The sequence below is a fragment of the Monopterus albus genome, unplaced genomic scaffold (assembly GCF_001952655.1).
Source record: "Monopterus albus unplaced genomic scaffold, M_albus_1.0 scaffold31.1, whole genome shotgun sequence".
NCBI classification, from domain to species: Eukaryota; Metazoa; Chordata; class Actinopteri; order Synbranchiformes; family Synbranchidae; genus Monopterus; species Monopterus albus.
The window spans coordinates 5,459,400-5,477,310 of NW_018127911.1; the positions used below are offsets into that span (position 1 = coordinate 5,459,400).

General features: G+C 39.9%; 2 protein-coding genes across 4 annotated transcripts in view; one reads left to right on the forward strand and one right to left on the reverse strand.

Annotated features, from left to right (window-relative positions):
* adcy2a (adenylate cyclase 2a) overlaps window positions 1-9,317 on the forward strand; it is a 56,338-nt gene extending 47,021 nt beyond the window's left edge. For 2 of the 3 annotated variants that reach the window (XM_020596905.1, XM_020596904.1), the window contains 6 exons: window positions 2,047-2,205; window positions 3,181-3,327; window positions 3,666-3,776; window positions 3,932-4,046; window positions 6,603-6,727; window positions 8,054-9,317. In XM_020596905.1, coding sequence (XP_020452561.1) covers window positions 2,047-2,205; window positions 3,181-3,327; window positions 3,666-3,776; window positions 3,932-4,046; window positions 6,603-6,727; window positions 8,054-8,206 — 810 coding nt within the window. In that variant the 3' untranslated portion in view covers window positions 8,207-9,317. Of the gene's footprint in view, window positions 1-2,046; window positions 2,206-3,180; window positions 3,328-3,665; window positions 3,777-3,931; window positions 4,047-5,784; window positions 5,862-6,602; window positions 6,728-8,053 lie in introns of those variants that run through there. The other variant, XR_002274661.1, reaches the window with a different exon arrangement.
* Window positions 9,318-9,458: 141 nt separating this feature from the next.
* Window positions 9,459-17,911, reverse strand: part of dnah5 (dynein, axonemal, heavy chain 5) — a 96,386-nt gene continuing 87,933 nt past the window's right edge. The window contains 6 exon segments of the mRNA XM_020596903.1: window positions 9,459-9,574; window positions 11,202-11,380; window positions 12,481-12,712; window positions 13,566-13,718; window positions 14,334-14,546; window positions 15,216-15,431. Of these exon segments, the coding sequence (XP_020452559.1) occupies window positions 11,229-11,380; window positions 12,481-12,712; window positions 13,566-13,718; window positions 14,334-14,546; window positions 15,216-15,431 (966 nt within the window). The 3' untranslated portion in view covers window positions 9,459-9,574; window positions 11,202-11,228.

Genomic DNA, 17,911 nt, shown 5'->3' on the forward strand with positions numbered 1-17,911 from the left:
TGTGTGTGTGTGTGTGTGTGTGTGTGTGTGTGTGTGTGTGTATACATGCCTTTTACTCAAAGCACCACAGCCACTCTACACTAAAGTTCTAAATGATAAGAGTACTGTTAAGATGGTTCTCCTTCTGGCAAGCACTCCATTCTCTGCCACAGCAAAGGATCTGAATTCCTTTATAAATAAGATTTCATTTTTTATTTTTATTTTTAATAAATGTACAAATGTTTCTACAACATGTTTTCATTATGGGTTATTGGGTGCAGGTTGTACATTTTGTTCATTAAAATTTAAACCAACAACACAAAGTGCAGAAGGTGAAGATGTGAATACTTCCTGAAGTATAGCAGCTACCATTCATCTTCTAGATGAAAATCAACTCTGCACAGCTAATGAACTGAAGAGAGACAGTAAAACTTTTTGGCTGCTGTGCAAGAGAGGTATCATGGGAGTAGTTTGCCCGGCCTCTTTTCAGCCAGACTGGGCCAGTGATTTACATACACCAAGCAGGGCAGCAGTTACTCAAGTGGACTTTGAGATTTACTGGCCAGAGACTGGTCATTCTGGGGAGCTGCAAGCTCCTGAGTCCAGCTGTTTTGAGGTTGTGTTTCACTACTGTCCTATGGAGCTACAGTTCAATACAGTCAACTACATTTATTTAAAGTGATCAACCCTGTGTAATTTATTTTGTTTTGATTAAAAAGGTATTTACATTTTTAGTCTAAGCTAATGATAATATATAGTATAGTAAAGAACAAAGTACATTAGGTCATTTCACAAATGCAGCATGTTTAGAAAAGTGTTAAATTCAGGATGAAGTCATAGCACCCTGTTACTGAGAGTTACTGAGAGAATGTGCAGAGTAATCTTATCATGAATTGGATGCAGATGCAGTGATTTTCACATTTGTCCTGTGACCTACACAAACTGTTACTACACCCACAAATAAATTATTTGTGCTGTACATTTCAAGTGTGGTGACATTGCAAGGACACTTGTTTGGCATCACACTATACTGAAAGTATATTCTCTATGCATTTCTTTGTGTAATATAAATAGATGTAACAGGGTTCTTTTCACAGCTATTGACACACTAATTATTTACTGGGAACATCTAACAAGTGGCAAATAAAAAAATAAGCTTCTTGCAACAAGTGCTGCTGAATTTTGATTTATAACCACAAATCCAGACATGAATATTGAGCAGACTGAGTTTGAGTGGATAATAAATGTTTTTACAGAAGACAAATTACTGATGTCCCCAGTTCAGTGAAAAGATGCCAAGTTCAACTGTCTGTACGGCAAAAGTAACTGATACCATTTATTAACATCTGCTCAGTCTCACACACTGCTCTGATGTGCAGACATGGTCTTTGCACCACCTCCTCTCTTTTTCTGACTGTAACGAGTAATTATATATCTAATATAAAATCATATCACTTTCTCTGGCCATCATTTTCCCATCAGATCATCTTACATGTTTCTTCTTGGTAGGTGCATCATTTTTTCCCTTTCATCAGTTCAGTGTGTGCTGCTCAGGAACAGACCTGAACTGAGTCTTCATCAACCACCTGAGCTGTGAGCACTTCACTTAAAATGAAAGAAAATGAAATGTCACATTATTCATTGTAGCCACAATATCCTGGCTAAAGAATCCCACCTGTTCTTACTTGAATATACACTGTGCCCTTCCATAGTCCTGCTGATGAAGTGCTAGTAAAGTCATGTTTTTGTAGCTTTTACTTTAGATTGAATCAAAGCCACATATAAGGATAATCACCTTTACTGGCCAAGTATGTTACACACAAGGAATTAGTTTCCAGTACAGAAAGAATATTTAAATCACATTTTTGTCTTTCTTGATCCATGTTGTGCAAATTATTTTTGCAAATATGACGAAATGGTCATCTGTCCTTTTCAATGTTATTTTTCCTGCCCATCTATAAGTGTCAGTGGAGTCCATACTTATAGCTGTTTTCTGTTTTTGTCTGATGGAAGCAAGTTTTACTGCTGTGCCTTCAGTCTCTTCACCTCTGTGTCCTCTTGTAACAGAATGAATATTACTGTAGGTTAGACTTTCTGTGGAAGAACAAGTTCAAGAAGGAATGTGAGGAGATTGAAACCATGGAGAACCTCAACCGGGTTTTGCTGGAGAATGTTTTGCCCGCACACGTTGCAGAGCACTTCCTGGCACGCAACTGGAAAAATGAGGTAGGCATCCTTTATGTTTTCTTTTGGTTGTAAATCATTAAAACTCTGTTGTGAATAATGGCTGCAGAACTGATAAATTATAGTTGAACAGAGACCTTGCAGTACCAGTGGATATATGCCAAGATCTATTAAATTGATTAGCTCTGAAGAGGCATTGCAAAAGCAGCTTACCTCAAACATAAATTGTCAGTATGTCTGTTTAGAAACCCTATGTGCTTATTTATTCATTTCTTTGCTATTAGATTGTTAATCCGCTCAAAATGCATTCAAAACCAGGATCAATAAAAGAATATTAAAGTGTTAAATGTGAATGGAAAGTACTGCAAGTTAACTCATTGGACATTTAAGGTGTTCAGTGTTAAAATTCTGGTTTTTATTTGTTAAAGATTCGTATCATTAAATAGAATAATACTGTAGTATTAGGATGCTCAATTGCCTCTAATGATGACAAAACATTGGCGGGTTGAATTTGCTGACTTGCCTGAGAGGCTCTTATTCATCATTCTGTACCCTGTTATATCCCCTGAGTGCTTCACACAGTGTGAACTAAGAAAAGTAAAGTTTTGCATCTTGGGAAGTTTGGGGGACATGATGTCAGGTGAATTTAAATAGGAGTGCTACTTCTGCTGTAAAACATTCAGATTGGAATAGTCAGTAAAACCAGTGTTCCAGCACTTGAACAGGATCTAGGAGCAAGTTGAGGGTCTAATGGATTTTAGCGCAGTTGTTATTTGGATAATGGTTTGGGTGATTTGCTGACCTTTATTTGTCTATCTAGTTTATAACCTCTGTGCTCCTACAGAAGAGTTGTGTTTAAATCGAAGAGTTCTGCCGAATACTCACGTGTTCCATATGTAACATTCGTTCATTAGACTAGTGTCATGCATATTCCATTATGGCAAAAGTCTGTGGTTTTATAATATTGTTTTGCAGCTATCCAAGTCTGTATTTTGTCTCCTGCTTTCTATCATGTAGGATCTGTACCACCAGTCCTATGACCTGGTGTGTGTCATGTTCGCCTCGATCCCAGACTTTAAAGAGTTCTACACAGAGTCTGACGTCAACAAAGAAGGCTTAGAGTGCCTCAGGCTCCTCAATGAAATCATTGCTGATTTTGACGAGGTAAATAACTTTCACAAAACCGTAGACATGCACCACAAATACTAGAAACACGTAACTTTTCTAGTAGGTCTTAGTGCTATTCTAGTAATACATATGTGACTGGGCGCTCTGTGCAGGATAGCTACGTATTGTGATGGTATCCAAATACGCCATCTGTCCTCTATTGACAGATGAGGAAAAACAAGAGAAAAGTTGTGCACTGTGTAAATAATGACATTTTGTCCATATACTGTATGAATAAAGAGGTGCATATATTATCAAAAATCATTTTCCATTAAACTGTGTCTTGTATATATTACAGTATATTTATATATTTTATAAATTGTGTTTGTTTGTAGCTTCTGTCCAAACCTAAATTCAGTGGTGTGGAAAAGATCAAAACAATTGGCAGCACATACATGGCTGCTACCGGGCTGAACGCATCAGCTGGGCCTGAGAACACGTCACAGGTACACCCAGCGTGCACAGCCGACTTTAGTTGAGAGATTCAGACACATCTGTTGTACTGTAATTCTTCATTTCTGTGTGACTGCCACAAAATCATGTACATGTAACTAGTAGAAATTAAAGTGTTAACTTTGTTGTGTTCTTCACTGATTCCCAGGAGTATGACAGGCAATACATGCACATAGGGACCATGGTAGAGTTTGCATTTGCTTTGGTGGGGAAGCTGGACGTTATCAACAAACACTCCTTCAATGACTTCAAACTCAGAGTTGGTGAGTTACACATGAAAGCTACTTTAAAATGCAAGTGCTTTGAGAACAAGTTTGTTTGTCTGTTTAGTTACAAAGAATTATCCACCTTATCAAAATTATCTAAAACTGACTGCACTGTGAATTCAGACATTTGACCTGTTAGTAATACTGATCACAGAGAGAGAAAGGAAAACAAAGTGCTAAATATAACAAAATTCATCAGCGGCGATGTGACTTTGCTGTCACTTGTCAGAAATCAAAATGTAGCAAATAAGTAAGATTAAGTACGAGAGCACAACACTATCCCTGCTCCCTGGGTCTGAGTTACAGCTCTCTTTTGTTCCTGTATTATCAGAAATATTTCATATTATATTTATGTTTATTTTCATACGGCTAAAGTGTGGTATATAACCCGGGGTTTACATCAGAATTAACCTGAAGGTAAATGGCAGTAACTCTGTGTTCCATTGATATGTTATGTACTACCATGGCCTTTTTTATCCATCTAAGAATTTTATTTCTGGGGCACCAGTATTCTGTGGGGGTCATTTCATTATTTTAACAAACAGGGAAAGATGTGTACATATAAATATCAAGAAAATAAAACATGTCAGCAAGATGCAAGTATAGATATGACAGCATACAGCGACAAGAAAAATGTAGGTGAATCATTCGGAGTTACCTGGTTTTTGCATTACATGGTCATAAAATGTGATTTGATCTTCATCTAAGGCACAAGTATTTAAAAAAACACCTGTGCTTATTATATACATCATTATGATCTTTTGGGTCTTTATTGAACACACCACTAAACATTCACAGTACTGGTGGAAAAAGTAAGCACTTGGATATAATACCTAGTTGAACCACCTTTGGCAGAAACAATCACAAATTACTGCTTCCTGGAGCTGTGAATCAGACCTGCACAATGGTGGGGAGGAATTTAGCACCATCCTTTACAAAACTGCCTCAGCTCAGCCATATTGTTAGGATGTTTGGTGTGAACAGTTCCCTCGAGGTCATTCCATGGTACCTCTATAGTGCTAAGCCCTGGGCTCTGGCCAGGCCACTCCAAAAGGTGAATTTGTTTTGTTTGAGGTCATTCTATAGTAGATTTATTTTGAAATTTAGGGCCATTGCCCTGCTGCATCACCCACTTTCTAGCTTCAGCTGGTGGACAGTCATCTTTTCACTATCCTGTGATACCGTGATAAACTTGGGAATTCATTTCCTCTTTGATGATTCCTTGTTTCTAGAAAGTAATGAACCACATGAAGAACAGAGTAGCCACAGCAGTAAATCATCTCCATTTATAGACTGTTTACAGTTGCCTTATAAATATCTGAGCATTTTGAGATTTGCGCAAATCAACAGTTCTTGATCATATCTCCTCTGAGATCTCTCTTTTTGTGAGGCTTGTTTCACGTCACCAGATGCTTCTTGTCAACAGCATATCCAAAATGTTTGATTGTTTTTAAAAGTCGAAGTAGTTCCAAGCCTCACATTTGCTGACTCCAGCTTGACTCTTAGCTTTTGTTCATGCTGGCCTAGCTAGCCTAGTGTGGGGGTTCACATACTTTTTCCAACCTACAAAGTGAATGGTTGAATGGTGTATACAAATAAATTCACTACAAAAAAAAAATCCAATGACTTGAATGTTAAATTGTTAATTCTTGTAACTTAGATGATCTGACCATATTTGAAGACAAATTTATAAAATGTAGGTAATTCCACTTACTTTTTCTTGTCACTGTAACAGCAAAGTGAGAGGGACTAAAGAGTAGAGGGAGAACTGAAGAAGAAAGCAGGCGGGCAGGTCCCAGCTCTCTGCATGCGGTAAGAGTCGGAGTTCAATATCTTCAACCTGTCTGCGAAGATCACAGCATGGGATGCTTCATTAGCTCAGCAGTGTGTGTGTGTGTGTGTGTGTGTGTGAGACTGTACATCCCTGCTGCTTACAGACAGGCCTGAAACACTCCATCAGAGAGAGATAAAAGTCCCCACCCACTGGGAATGGACAGAACCAGTCACTGTGTGCCTGTGTGTTGCTAGCACACTTGCACAAACTGATTCAGTGGCCAGTGTGACGAGAGGCCTGGGGGTCATCTCAGTGCTGTGCAAAGCTTCAGAGCTTTTCACTGAGCACACTGAGGTGTTAAGTGTTAACACCTTGAGAATTTAGCTGCATTTGTAGCTGTGCTCTGGTTGCACTAAAAGTATAGTAGCAATATCAAAAATGGATTTTAATATGCCCAACAATGTTCAATTATAACATCCGAAACAAAAACACTATCATTTGTTGTATACAGTATCCGCTTGCTGTTTTATGATGTTGTTGCACTTCATCTAAAAATTTTACTCGTTACATAGACATAATGTAAAATCTAATAGCCAGTTAATGTCATAAATTGTGACCGTTAGAAATGTTTAATTCTTTGTAAATGCGAACCAATACTATCATGTCCTTTGTGCTGTAATTCACATTTAAAAAAAGAATGTGAAAATGTAGTAACTGGGTAAATATGATAGATGATACAGTCATCTGAACTGCTCACTTTGCTTTGTGCCCTTTGACAGGTATTAACCATGGTCCGGTGATAGCTGGAGTCATTGGAGCCCAAAAACCACAGTATGATATCTGGGGAAACACCGTGAATGTAGCCAGTAGAATGGACAGCACTGGGGTCCTTGGAAAAATACAGGTACCTTGAGTTTCGCTTTTGTGATATTCAGAGTTTTTATTTTTGCTGATATATCCCATGATAAACACCATAGCCAACAATGAATTGATCCTACTGACTGGTAGAGACACCGTAGCCCAAGTCTGTTGTATCTTATCCCTATGGAACCGGTTGTCATGATCATTACCATGAACATGGACACTGTAGTAAATTTTTACTCGGATCTTACTATGTCGATGAATCTGCAGTTTAAAATAGTTCCAAACTAGACAGCACTCAGAGAATACAAACTTTGTTCAAATCCGCTGTGTTCTGGCACATTTGGATAGACAAACATGCAGTCAGCCAACATGCACAAAAGCACAGCTGTCAAACTGGCTAACCTAAAGCACTTGTTACAAATGTTATTAGATACAACTGTGTTTTCCTGCTGTGAAAAAGGTCTGTTACTTGGATTAATAATTTTTTTCGAAAATGCTGCCGGACACACAGTTTTGTTTAATGTTGTCAGAAGCAAAGTACAGGCAAGACAGGGTAGTTTGAAGTTACTGACACACACACACAGAGAGAGAGAGATTTGTTTTAGTATTTTTCATAGGGTTTCTTGATAATAGCAGCGACTCCTGCCTTGGCCATATCCTGTGATGCATTCATGAACAAACCAGTTCAGTAATCTGTCAAACATCACATTTTGTTTGGAGTTGCCTTTTTCTTTTAATGCTTCATTTTCAAATGTAGATATTTTGAATGTCAGTACATATGTTTAAAAGATAAAATCTTGACTCCCTCTGCTTCTGCTATTTAGGCTTTTCACTTGCACAGCATGTGGCTGTGGGACTTATTCAGTCTTCAGAAGGTCTTATCACACTTGGCAGCCTGTACACATTTTACAGATCTGCTGTGCAGCACAGCACAACTGCAGTGTTTCCCCTTGTGTTCAAAAACTACCTGTTATTAAGATATACAGTAGCAAGAGTATTTCTCATCCCATTTTAATTTTACAGACATTTGCTCATTTAAAAATTCAGAGAGCATTTTTTTTAATGTTGCTCGAAGTTTCCTCTTTTTTCATATTACAAACTGAATTTTATGTATAAGCTGTCATTTACAATATGTGCTTTGTATATCTTATCCTTAAGATTTTAAAATATATAGTCAATTCAAATTTTGTCTGCTAAAACCCAGTAGAGATGTGGTGCATGCTAGGCAGACATGAATTTACTTTTCCTCAGCTCTTGGAAATGTATATTTATTCTAATGGAGAACTGAGGGTTTTAGCCTGCAGTAATTTAATCCAGTTGTGTAAAATAAGCAAAATAGCTATTAACCATCTGGTTCTCCCTGTAGGTGACAGAGGAGACGAGTCGCATCCTTCAGACCCTGGGTTACATGTGCTCTTGTAGAGGCATCATCAATGTCAAGGGTAAAGGAGATCTTAAGACCTTTTTTGTGCACACAGAGATGACCCGCTCACTATCCCAAGGCAATGTAATGCCGTAAGACTGCTTCAGAATATGCTAAATTTACACAGGCACAAAAACAGACATTTCAGGTAGAGGAGGTTTGGTCTTCTCAACATTGTGGTAACAAACAAAGTGGGAGGCACAACAAAAGTCAGATCTGCACTGCAAGGCGGAGGAAAATCTGATTTTAATGTTACATTGAAAGTTGCCACAGCTGTACTATACATTTTATCACTTAATGTAACTAAGTGTAGCATGTGCAGCAAGTAGGCAATCACTCTTGATATATTGTAATCTGAATGCTGGTTTTCAAAAAAGCCACAGTGGCTGATTCAGTTCTGGGAAACATGTGGCACTCACTTTGCCATAAAAGCCTCTTTTTCAGCCAGGTGCATCAGAAACAAACTAGATTCCATTCATTTACAGTACACTTTGGATGTCAAGCTCTAAAGTGTGTGCCAGCAGTTTTACATCAAGGCCTGTTGATGAACAATGATAATTAAAAACTGTTGCTATGGGTATGAGGACATTTGGGTTCCCCCATCTTAACCAAGTGATACACAAGGCCATAGCTGGAACAAACAAAAGGGAAGACTGCATGTCCACTGTTTCAAAGGTAAAGCTGGTTCTGTTTAAACCCGCAGCCAACAAGGAAATGTGTGTACATAATCCATTGACCTTGTTAGAAGTCTGGATGTATTCTACAGGCTGTCTAAGATCATATAAAGAAACACACCCAAGTCTATGAATATACTGTAGCAGGCAGAGTTTCCCAAAACTGTTTTTATATTTTAATCATCTTGTCTCTACTGACTGTTTACCCAAGACTAAAAACACTAATTAAGTTTTATGATGATGGTCAAATTTGTCAGCACCTGCTAGAAATAGAACAGCTGGTGATTGCTGTTCAGACAAGGCTGACAGGAGCAGCCCTGAACCAAAAAGATTTAAAAGCCAGGGCGGGTAAGACTACTGGATTAAAACAGAGATAAAGGTGATTTTAATGTGAGGATTTTAATTTTGGGAAACCTGAGCCTGATTGTGTACAGGGTAGCTTTAGATCGCTTATGGTATGGTGGTTTTGTAAGAAAAGAAAATATTACCAAAAAAGTGTTTTGATGTTTTGATGCCACAGTTTTTTTTTTTTTTTGTTAAAAACAAAATAAAATTTCTATGTATTTAATTCTACAGAGTGCCATTACTTGCCTGTTGGGTTTTAACAAGCTGATAGCTTATTAGCATGACAGGACTTAGAATAAACAGTAGGATGATCAAAATATCCCTGACCGATGCTCTTTTTGCCTAAACTGGTCTGTGTGAAGCTGATGTCACAGCAGTCAAATAAACAGACATCGCCCACGGGTCACAAGTAGAATCAGTCCTCTATGTTTCAGCATGCTTTTGGCTGTAGAACAAACATCACAGTTGAGATTAGGTAATGCTGCTGTTGAGCAGGTACAATATGTCTGCACTTATCAGGGCCAAAGTTGACTCATTAAGTGAAACAGCATAGTTTATGTCCTGTCTGCGTTACACTGTCGCAAAGCAGTGTCCATATTAACAGAGTAGCATTTAAAGCTGCATTAACTAAGATTCAGCACAAATTTGGATGAATCAAGCAAAAAAAAAAAAAAATTGTCTGGAAGTGCTGTCTCCGTGCTGTACTCACCCCCCACTATCTTCAGGCGTTATTTATTTCTTGCCCTCTGTGGCCACTGTTGTTAAAATCCACACCCAGCTTTTTCCACATCCCCACTGATCTGAGGTTATAAGATGTGTTTTTCAAACCAGTATGGTTCATTTCAAAGAGACCATGAAGGCTCCCTGTACAGGTACAACCCAGTATGGGAGCAGACCCGTTAGACCCAAAAGGCCATGTTTTATAGCACAGAAGTGCGAAAAAAGGACGAGGTAAAACCAGAGTTAACAGCAGTTTGGCATGTTGGAGATAGAGAGCACTAAAAACATCCAAAGGCCTAAAATTAAACACAAACGCAGCTTTCTGCCTGCTAGACACTTACGTACTGTAGCAGGTTAATGTGCATGTTTTGGCATCATCCCTCTGTAAAATTTTCTGGTTACTGCAGATACATATGTATGCATATCACTAAAATTGTGTCACTGCAATGCTACTGAAAACCACAGGCTCTATATTCCACATACATTAGTTCTGGGGCCAGTTGTTACTGCTGCACTACCTGACTGCCACAACCGACTCTGGCTGTCGTTACCAAACGTGACCTAGTTTCACAGACGGGGCATGAGGGGCAAGGAGGAGCGGAGGGAGAAGAGGAGGGGATACTGCTCGACTTTGTTTTGATTCTCACTTTGCCTTTAATGGTCAAAAATTAGAGGGAGAAGTTAGTTAATGCAGCTTTAAATTCTTGATTTTAAAATTACAAGTAGAGAAAAATACAGTCAGGCACACTCAAAGTCATGATTAGCCAATTACTGACAAAGAGAGCCTCTATAAGCAACTTGTGTCTTTGTTCTTATTTGTGCAACATAATTAGACAAAAAAAAAAACAGAGGGCCTCCAATAAAAATGGTCATCTCCATCCTAATCTAAAATAATGTTATAGTAGGTAGGTTACACATATCAAAATACACTGTGGCCAAAAATACTCTATCTGAAGACCAAAGGCAATAATACTGAACAAACAGTCTGAAAAACCAATTAAATGACTTTGGCCTGACCTTTAGTTGTGACAGGTGTCTTCGTCACTTATGACCTCAAGTAGAACAAATAACACTGTCATGATGTTAGTCATTCTGGTTTTGACCCTGTGTTAACTATACTAAATACTGTACATTTTCTGACCTCTTGACATTTACTGCACAGGAATATGCTATTCAGTCGCTAAGCTAGGTTACATGTGCTTAGAGCAAGTGTCAGGGATTGCTGGTTTTTAAAAGACAGCTATATTTCCAGGGAATTTGTTCCATCATATGAAACCACTTTTCACTACTGATATCCCCACTCTCACGCAGTTGTTTTTTTTTTATGGAAAAGCTAACTTGTAACCTCTTACCAGATGTGCCTCAGTGTCAACGTGAAGTTACTTGACGTCACAGAGGAGCGCCACACCCCGTAGGATCCAGTATTCTGGAGGAAGCAAAGTCTTCAGATCAACAGCTGCAATGTAATTAATGTCTGTCCTGACTGGCTTTTTGTAGACTGGACATGAGTAGAGGCGCGGATCCTTCACACCTGGAAAAACACAAAAGAACAAGTTGTGTCACTTGATACACTCCGCAGAAGAAATTCAGCATTGGCAACATTTGATGAGAATGGTCAAACATCTTTATACCTAGAATTATTATTCAAATCAAATACTGTATGTACAGTGTTGTGGAGATGCCACTGGGACACCCAGTGATGCTCAACAAAAAATTTGGTCTGCTCAAATCAAGCAAATGATTCCAGTTAGGAGAATAAGTGGTTATTTCCCACTACTCCCTCACCACCACCTTCTTATTCTATGGTTTTTATGCAGTCATCATGCTAGCGGGTTGTTAGTATGCCAGTCACAAGATGCTGGAGTGTTCCTCAACAGCCCAAGTTAGCACAAAAACCAACAATCCTTTTCACAAGAAAACAAGTAGCTCTTGTTGAGTAAGACTTCAGAGGTGATGGAAACATTCATAAAATTATTCTCTTTGACGGGAGTCACAAACGGGTTTTCAAGACTCACTCATAGTTGTGCACACACATGTTGTACATAGTCATAGATGATCTTGTAACCACTTGCCTATAAACCTCATCAGTCTCCTTTGCACTAACACCCCGCCCCCGCCCCCCCGCAACACACACACATTTACACACAGAGCAATCAGCCTTCTTGCAGGAAAAACTAGGATGGGACATGCTGTAGACAAACCGCATTGCGTATGATTAGATCATTAATTCATTTCCCAGGGAGCGTTGCTTGTAGGTGTCCATGAGACCTCCTCTCTCAGCTGCCTGCCTGACTGTAAATCTAGTGTGGTCCTGTAGAGAACAAACACTATGCCAAATACTGCTGGTAATCTTTTACCAAACACAATAAACAGCACTTAGACTGCTTGACATTTAAATGTTATATCCATCCATTGTGAGTGACTGTGTAGGATGCAGATATTAAGGGGGGGAGAAAAGACTGACAGAGACTACAAAGACTGATCTTCAATTCCAGCTTTTCCATTGTAAGATTAGGAGTTTCCTATACAAACGTATCAAAGTACACTTTATTTTTTTTATTATTTTTTTTTTAATTGGAAAAAAATCCCATGGTTTTGTTCCATCTAATGTTCTCAGATAATTTATCTCACCATTATTCTCAGCATACATCCTGATCACAGGCATCATCTCGAAGAGAACTTTGGGTTTGGAGTCAATGAGTTTGCAGCTTCGCCGGTCCCAGCCGGCTCCCTCCAGGTACAGGCCATAGACATACACTCCCTCTGTGGGGGGTTGGGTGATGTCATCCTTCATCCATCTTGTCACCTCATTGCACAGGACCATGCGGTCCAGGGCCCAGCCCTTGTTGGCCCGAGTGATCTCCTGCAAGTACAGGAACAAATTCAAAAGTTATGTGGGGGGTATGACTAAGATGCACACACTCTAAAATAAATTCAGTATGACTCAGTAAGGACACAGAGTCAGTACTGTGCACAACAAATCAATAAAATGTAAGTATTGTATTTCTTCAGTCATTTATACCAATTTTGAGAAAGGAAAAAAAACGACAGTAACCTTACTGAGAACAATTGAATAGAGGCTGATAAATGAAACACACTATACTAGATCTTATAAGCAATCCAGGAATTTTATCATGCCACACAGAATCACAGCACTGCACAGACACACACCGAGATGCCAGTGGACCAACAAAAGCTGCAACATCTCTCTTGAGAATTTGGTTTATAAGCTTGATGAGAGGATGTGACTGCTTTATTTGGGAATCAACACAAAAGTTCAACAAATCACTGCTCAGTAAAATATAGACATCTGTATTCTCGAGCTTCATCTCCAGCATGAAAAAAAAACAAATATAGTAGAAGGCAGTCAGATGTGCAAATCTGGCACCAATGCTAAATGATTTCCTATTCCTACTACTTACATTGCAAAGTAAATTTCTTTCAAACTGCTTGATAGTAACAAACACTGGAAGAACATAAATTCCTGTGTGAAATAAATGTTTGTAGGTGTAAGCATTCAAATTACAAATATCTGTAGTATTCAGTCCCCCAGATTAATATCAACTGCAATTCAATAGAAAACAAAGAGAAGTGTGTGTGGCTTGCGGTTGTGTGCTTGCTTGAGCGTGTAAATGTGGCCATGTGCCTGCTTCTCCCTCTATGTACCATCTGGTCTTCTCCCCAGCAGTGGGTAAGTAGGCAGGTAGCCTGTGTACCTGTCTCATGGCTGTTAGGAAGCCCTGTGGGTTAAAAAAGCCTGCCATCCAGAAGCAGCTGGGTCTCCCTTCAAAGATCCAAGCCTGGAACTGCCGGTTCCGCTCGAGCAACTCTGTGAACCAGAACCCCAGGGTGCTGGAGGCCCACGACGCCTTAAAAACAAAGACAAACAACAACACGAACAAAATATGAGGATCAACCACTGAATACTGCCATCCAGGTGGATCAGAGGAGAAGACATGAATGAAACGTCACTGCATGGCAACAGAAAAATAAAGAGCTCAGCACAATAGAGCATAAAAAGGTTAGGATACAACAAAGTGGAGACATATGAGCCAAAATCAGATGGCACTGCATGTAGAAAGTCTCTGAATCCCAAACAGGAAGCCTTGCAATTCTAAATTATTCTAGGCATTACATCTTTATTTTCATACACAGAGTCAAGTCAAGGTGAAAAACATTAACATTAGAAACAATAAGCATCAAAACGAGAATAATCTAATAATATAATGTTTGTGAAAGCACAGCTTGAATGCCAGCAAAATGATTCATAGACAAGCTACGGGAAGTCATGCTGCATGCTTCTGTTGTTCCCACCCCACCAGAGCTGGTACTACTTTCAGAAGCTACTCAGGAAATTGAGTCTCATCTATTTGGTTATGACTTTTTTTAAAATGTAGGGATGAAATTCAAATGTATTGTAATGTGACAACTGTAAGTGAAGTTCAGTTTGTAATTTTAAATTTGTGACTATGTTCTCAACCTACCTTTTTCCAGCGTGCGGGAATGCGTGCGTCATACATGCAATCCAGTGCATCCCGCAGGTTCTCGCTCATGATGATGGTTCCATCGATAGCCAGCCTGAGGTCTGTCAGGGTGTTTCGGACCAGAACTATGATCCTCTGCATCCGATCGATCTCCTGACGCAAGAAGATATTCATAGGGTGGAAGGGACCCATCTTCTGGAGACACTCTCTTACCTAGTTTTGTCAAATCAAATAAGAAAATTACATCTGAAAGAATCTCAACAGTTTACAACGTATGGGGAACAGAAAATAGCACGAGAGAGCTCAGTGATTTCATAGTTGTTTCTTTGAAAACGCTATGATGGAAGTGTCAGATTACACATAGTTAGTTCTGTTAACAACTCTATATTTCCCCTCATTCTGTTGGGCATCTGAACTTCACATGTCCATTTTGAAACAACTTCCAACTTCCTATAGTTTTTTACCTGCTCACATATACTGTATACAGTACAGACAGACGGACAGACAGACAGACAAGCAGGCAGGCAGGCAGGCAGAACTGGAAATGGCAGACACAAAACCAGGTCTGCAGTGACGTTTTGTGCCTCAACTCAGAAAAGTCACTTTCTCTTAAGTGACAAAAAAGGAGAGAAAACACAAAATAAAACAGCTAACAAGATTCATCTGCATTCACACCCCTCTATTTCTAGTCTGATCTTCTGTCTGTCACCATCTCAGCCACTCACAACCTTCCGTCACCTCACTAACACATATCTCACCTCTCTAACAACTGCCACTTTGCACAGTGCACAGAGTGAGTAGAGAAATATTGTACATGTTTCTCCACTTTATTCAAATGCTCAACTCAGGCTGTTCATAGTGCACGCATACAAACAGGCTTACTTCGAAAGGTGCATAGTCAGGTGGCAGTTTCTCCAGCATGTCGTCAGCCAGCCTGGACACAACAGCCTCTCTAGTCTCCCCTCCACCTGATGAGCTGTCTTTGGGCTGAATACTAAGGATGGTGTCCAGGACGTCCTTAGCCAGTTTACTGTGGTAGGTTATGTCGGCATTCGGGTGGAGACCAAACACCTCTGGTGTGTCATAGGCTGGCAAACTCTGTAGAAGAAAGAGGGTCACAGTTACTGAATCAAAGGTCAGTTGTCTGGAGCGCAGACACTGTGTAAATATTTTTGGTCAGAAACAGTCAAGACACACTGGCTCTACTTTTACAAGTGCTGTGAGAGGGCGCTAGTGGCCCTATAGAGGAGCTTAATGCCTAAAACTGGGCTGTGGGAAACAGTCTGACAGAGCGGATGGGAAAAATAGTCTCCAACTAAATGTGGAAAAGGTTTTTATGTGCTGCCTGCTTTTAAGGCTAGGTTCCCCCTTTTCTCCTCAGTATCAAAGACACATTTCCCTGCGCTACAGTTTTTGTCAGTGCTAAGCCCACTCCTGGCCAGGGTTAAGTGCAGACAGCCAAATGTCTCTTCTGATACACACAGCACCACCAGCTGCTTCCTTCCATTCTCCAGTGAAGAGTGTAACACATACAGCAGGAGTCATGCTATCCACTCCAGGCCAATGGTGCATGCATCTGACCAACCTGAACGAATTGTTAGTGCAGTGACAAGATCACTCCCCAGCTGTCTGCCCATAAAAACAGTCCAATTCTGTTCAGGAGGCCTAGGACTGAGTCAAAGGTCCTACTGCTGGGAGATGAGCTCCCATCTCTGTGGTGGTGGGTAGCTGTGACATCTGTGATAGACGAGCATTAGGCACCAGTCCTTTGTTGTGCTTACATAAGAGGATATGTACACATACATATTTACTGGCAGCAGTGGACACCTGTGATGTATTTTCTGTCATTTCTCCACTTTATGCCATTATTAGAGAGTTAAATGTAGCAAACAACTTATGTGGAAGTTTTTTTCTCTACTGAGCATGATGTTCACCTACGGACTCCACTCTGACAGGGCCTCTGTCACTGATGAATTGGGCTAAAAGGTAATAAACTTTGAGTCAAATAATAATGTTCTAATAAGGATGGTTGAATTTTAAGTAACTCAAGAAGTGAACTGAGGCACTGAGGTTTTTTTTTTTTTTTACTATTTCAGAAACATCTTGCTTTGAGTGTCTTTCTCAATGATAACAGGTAGATGGGCCATCTGTTACTGCAGTGCAACTAATGAGGCTGAAACTAGAAAACTCTGAACTGTTTTGGACTGAAATGGCTGCTTAAAGCTTTACTGTCATCAATATCATGCAAGCAAAGAGATCAATGGTGCAATGGCACTAAGCAGCATTTAGCACATGAACAGCACAAAAGAAAATTGTTTGGTCTTTGTATGCTTGCACATTTTAGCAAAAGGATTTATTTCCCTTCAGCTGAAGTACACTGCTTTGTTCATGTATTATCAGATTTCTTCAGCACTTGTTTGTCTCTAGATAGAGGTCTGAGCTTGCACCGGGAAGACACATAGTTTAAGTCATCATCAGCCACAGTATTTTACCCCTCAAACATCACATTGTGTATTCAAATAGAGTCGAACATCAGGAAAGAGACTAACTAATACACCAAGGAAAATGAGGAAGAGTCACAGTGGATGCTGGGCAGTGTTGTAATTGCAGACTGGGTGAAGGCTAGGTTTAGCTTGGGGCAAATAGTGGTTAGTTTTATTCAGTACCATGGAGGACATTTTGGCCAGTCCTCAGTTTCTCCCACATTCAAAGCTCAGTTTGTAGGTTTTAGGGTTCCCGTTAGAATTAGGTTAGGGTACAGGGTGGTCAGGCATTGAAGGTGTGCAAGTTAAAGTTAGGCTGAGGAACTAAAGAATGCATTATGTCACTGAGTGTCCTCACAAAATTAGCTGTACTAACATGTTTATATACTGTATGTGTGTGTTCTCCAAGGCTATGTTTGCCATTCTCTATTTGACAGGCAGTCCAGATGAATAACTTGCTGAGCCTGGCAGCCCCGAGCATCTATCACAATGAAACTAGCAAAGGATCTGCCCCCAGACACACACACACACACCCACACACACACACACACACACACACACACACACAAGCAAATACATAAGCTGTGGTACAATAAGTATGCTAATCACACATGGCAGTCTGTATTTGGATGTGACAAAAGCACAGTGTGCCCTGCAGAAACCTCATGTCACTGAAAGTTGACAACACAATAAATATTGAAACAAAAGACAACATTACTCAACAGGAACAGAAAATGTAGAAAACCAGGGCAGTGAAGTTCAAACAGATAGAATTCTCAAGACAGCAGCAGGCCTCATTAGAGTGACATTTTTGTGGCCACATAACAGTTCATCCAGGTGCCTTTAAACCTTTTTATATTGTATTGGTAAATGGACTGTATTTTATACAGCGCTTTCTCACAGTGTGTTACACTGGCCAAAGCGCTTTACAGAAGATCATACACCATTCACCCATTCACACACAACAATGACGACAGGCTGCCATGCACCGGCGCTAGTCAAGCCACCGGGAGCAATTCGGGGTTCAGTGTCTTGCTCAGGGACACTTAGGCATGCGGGGAGCCCGGGAGTCGAACCACCAACTTGCTGGTCAGG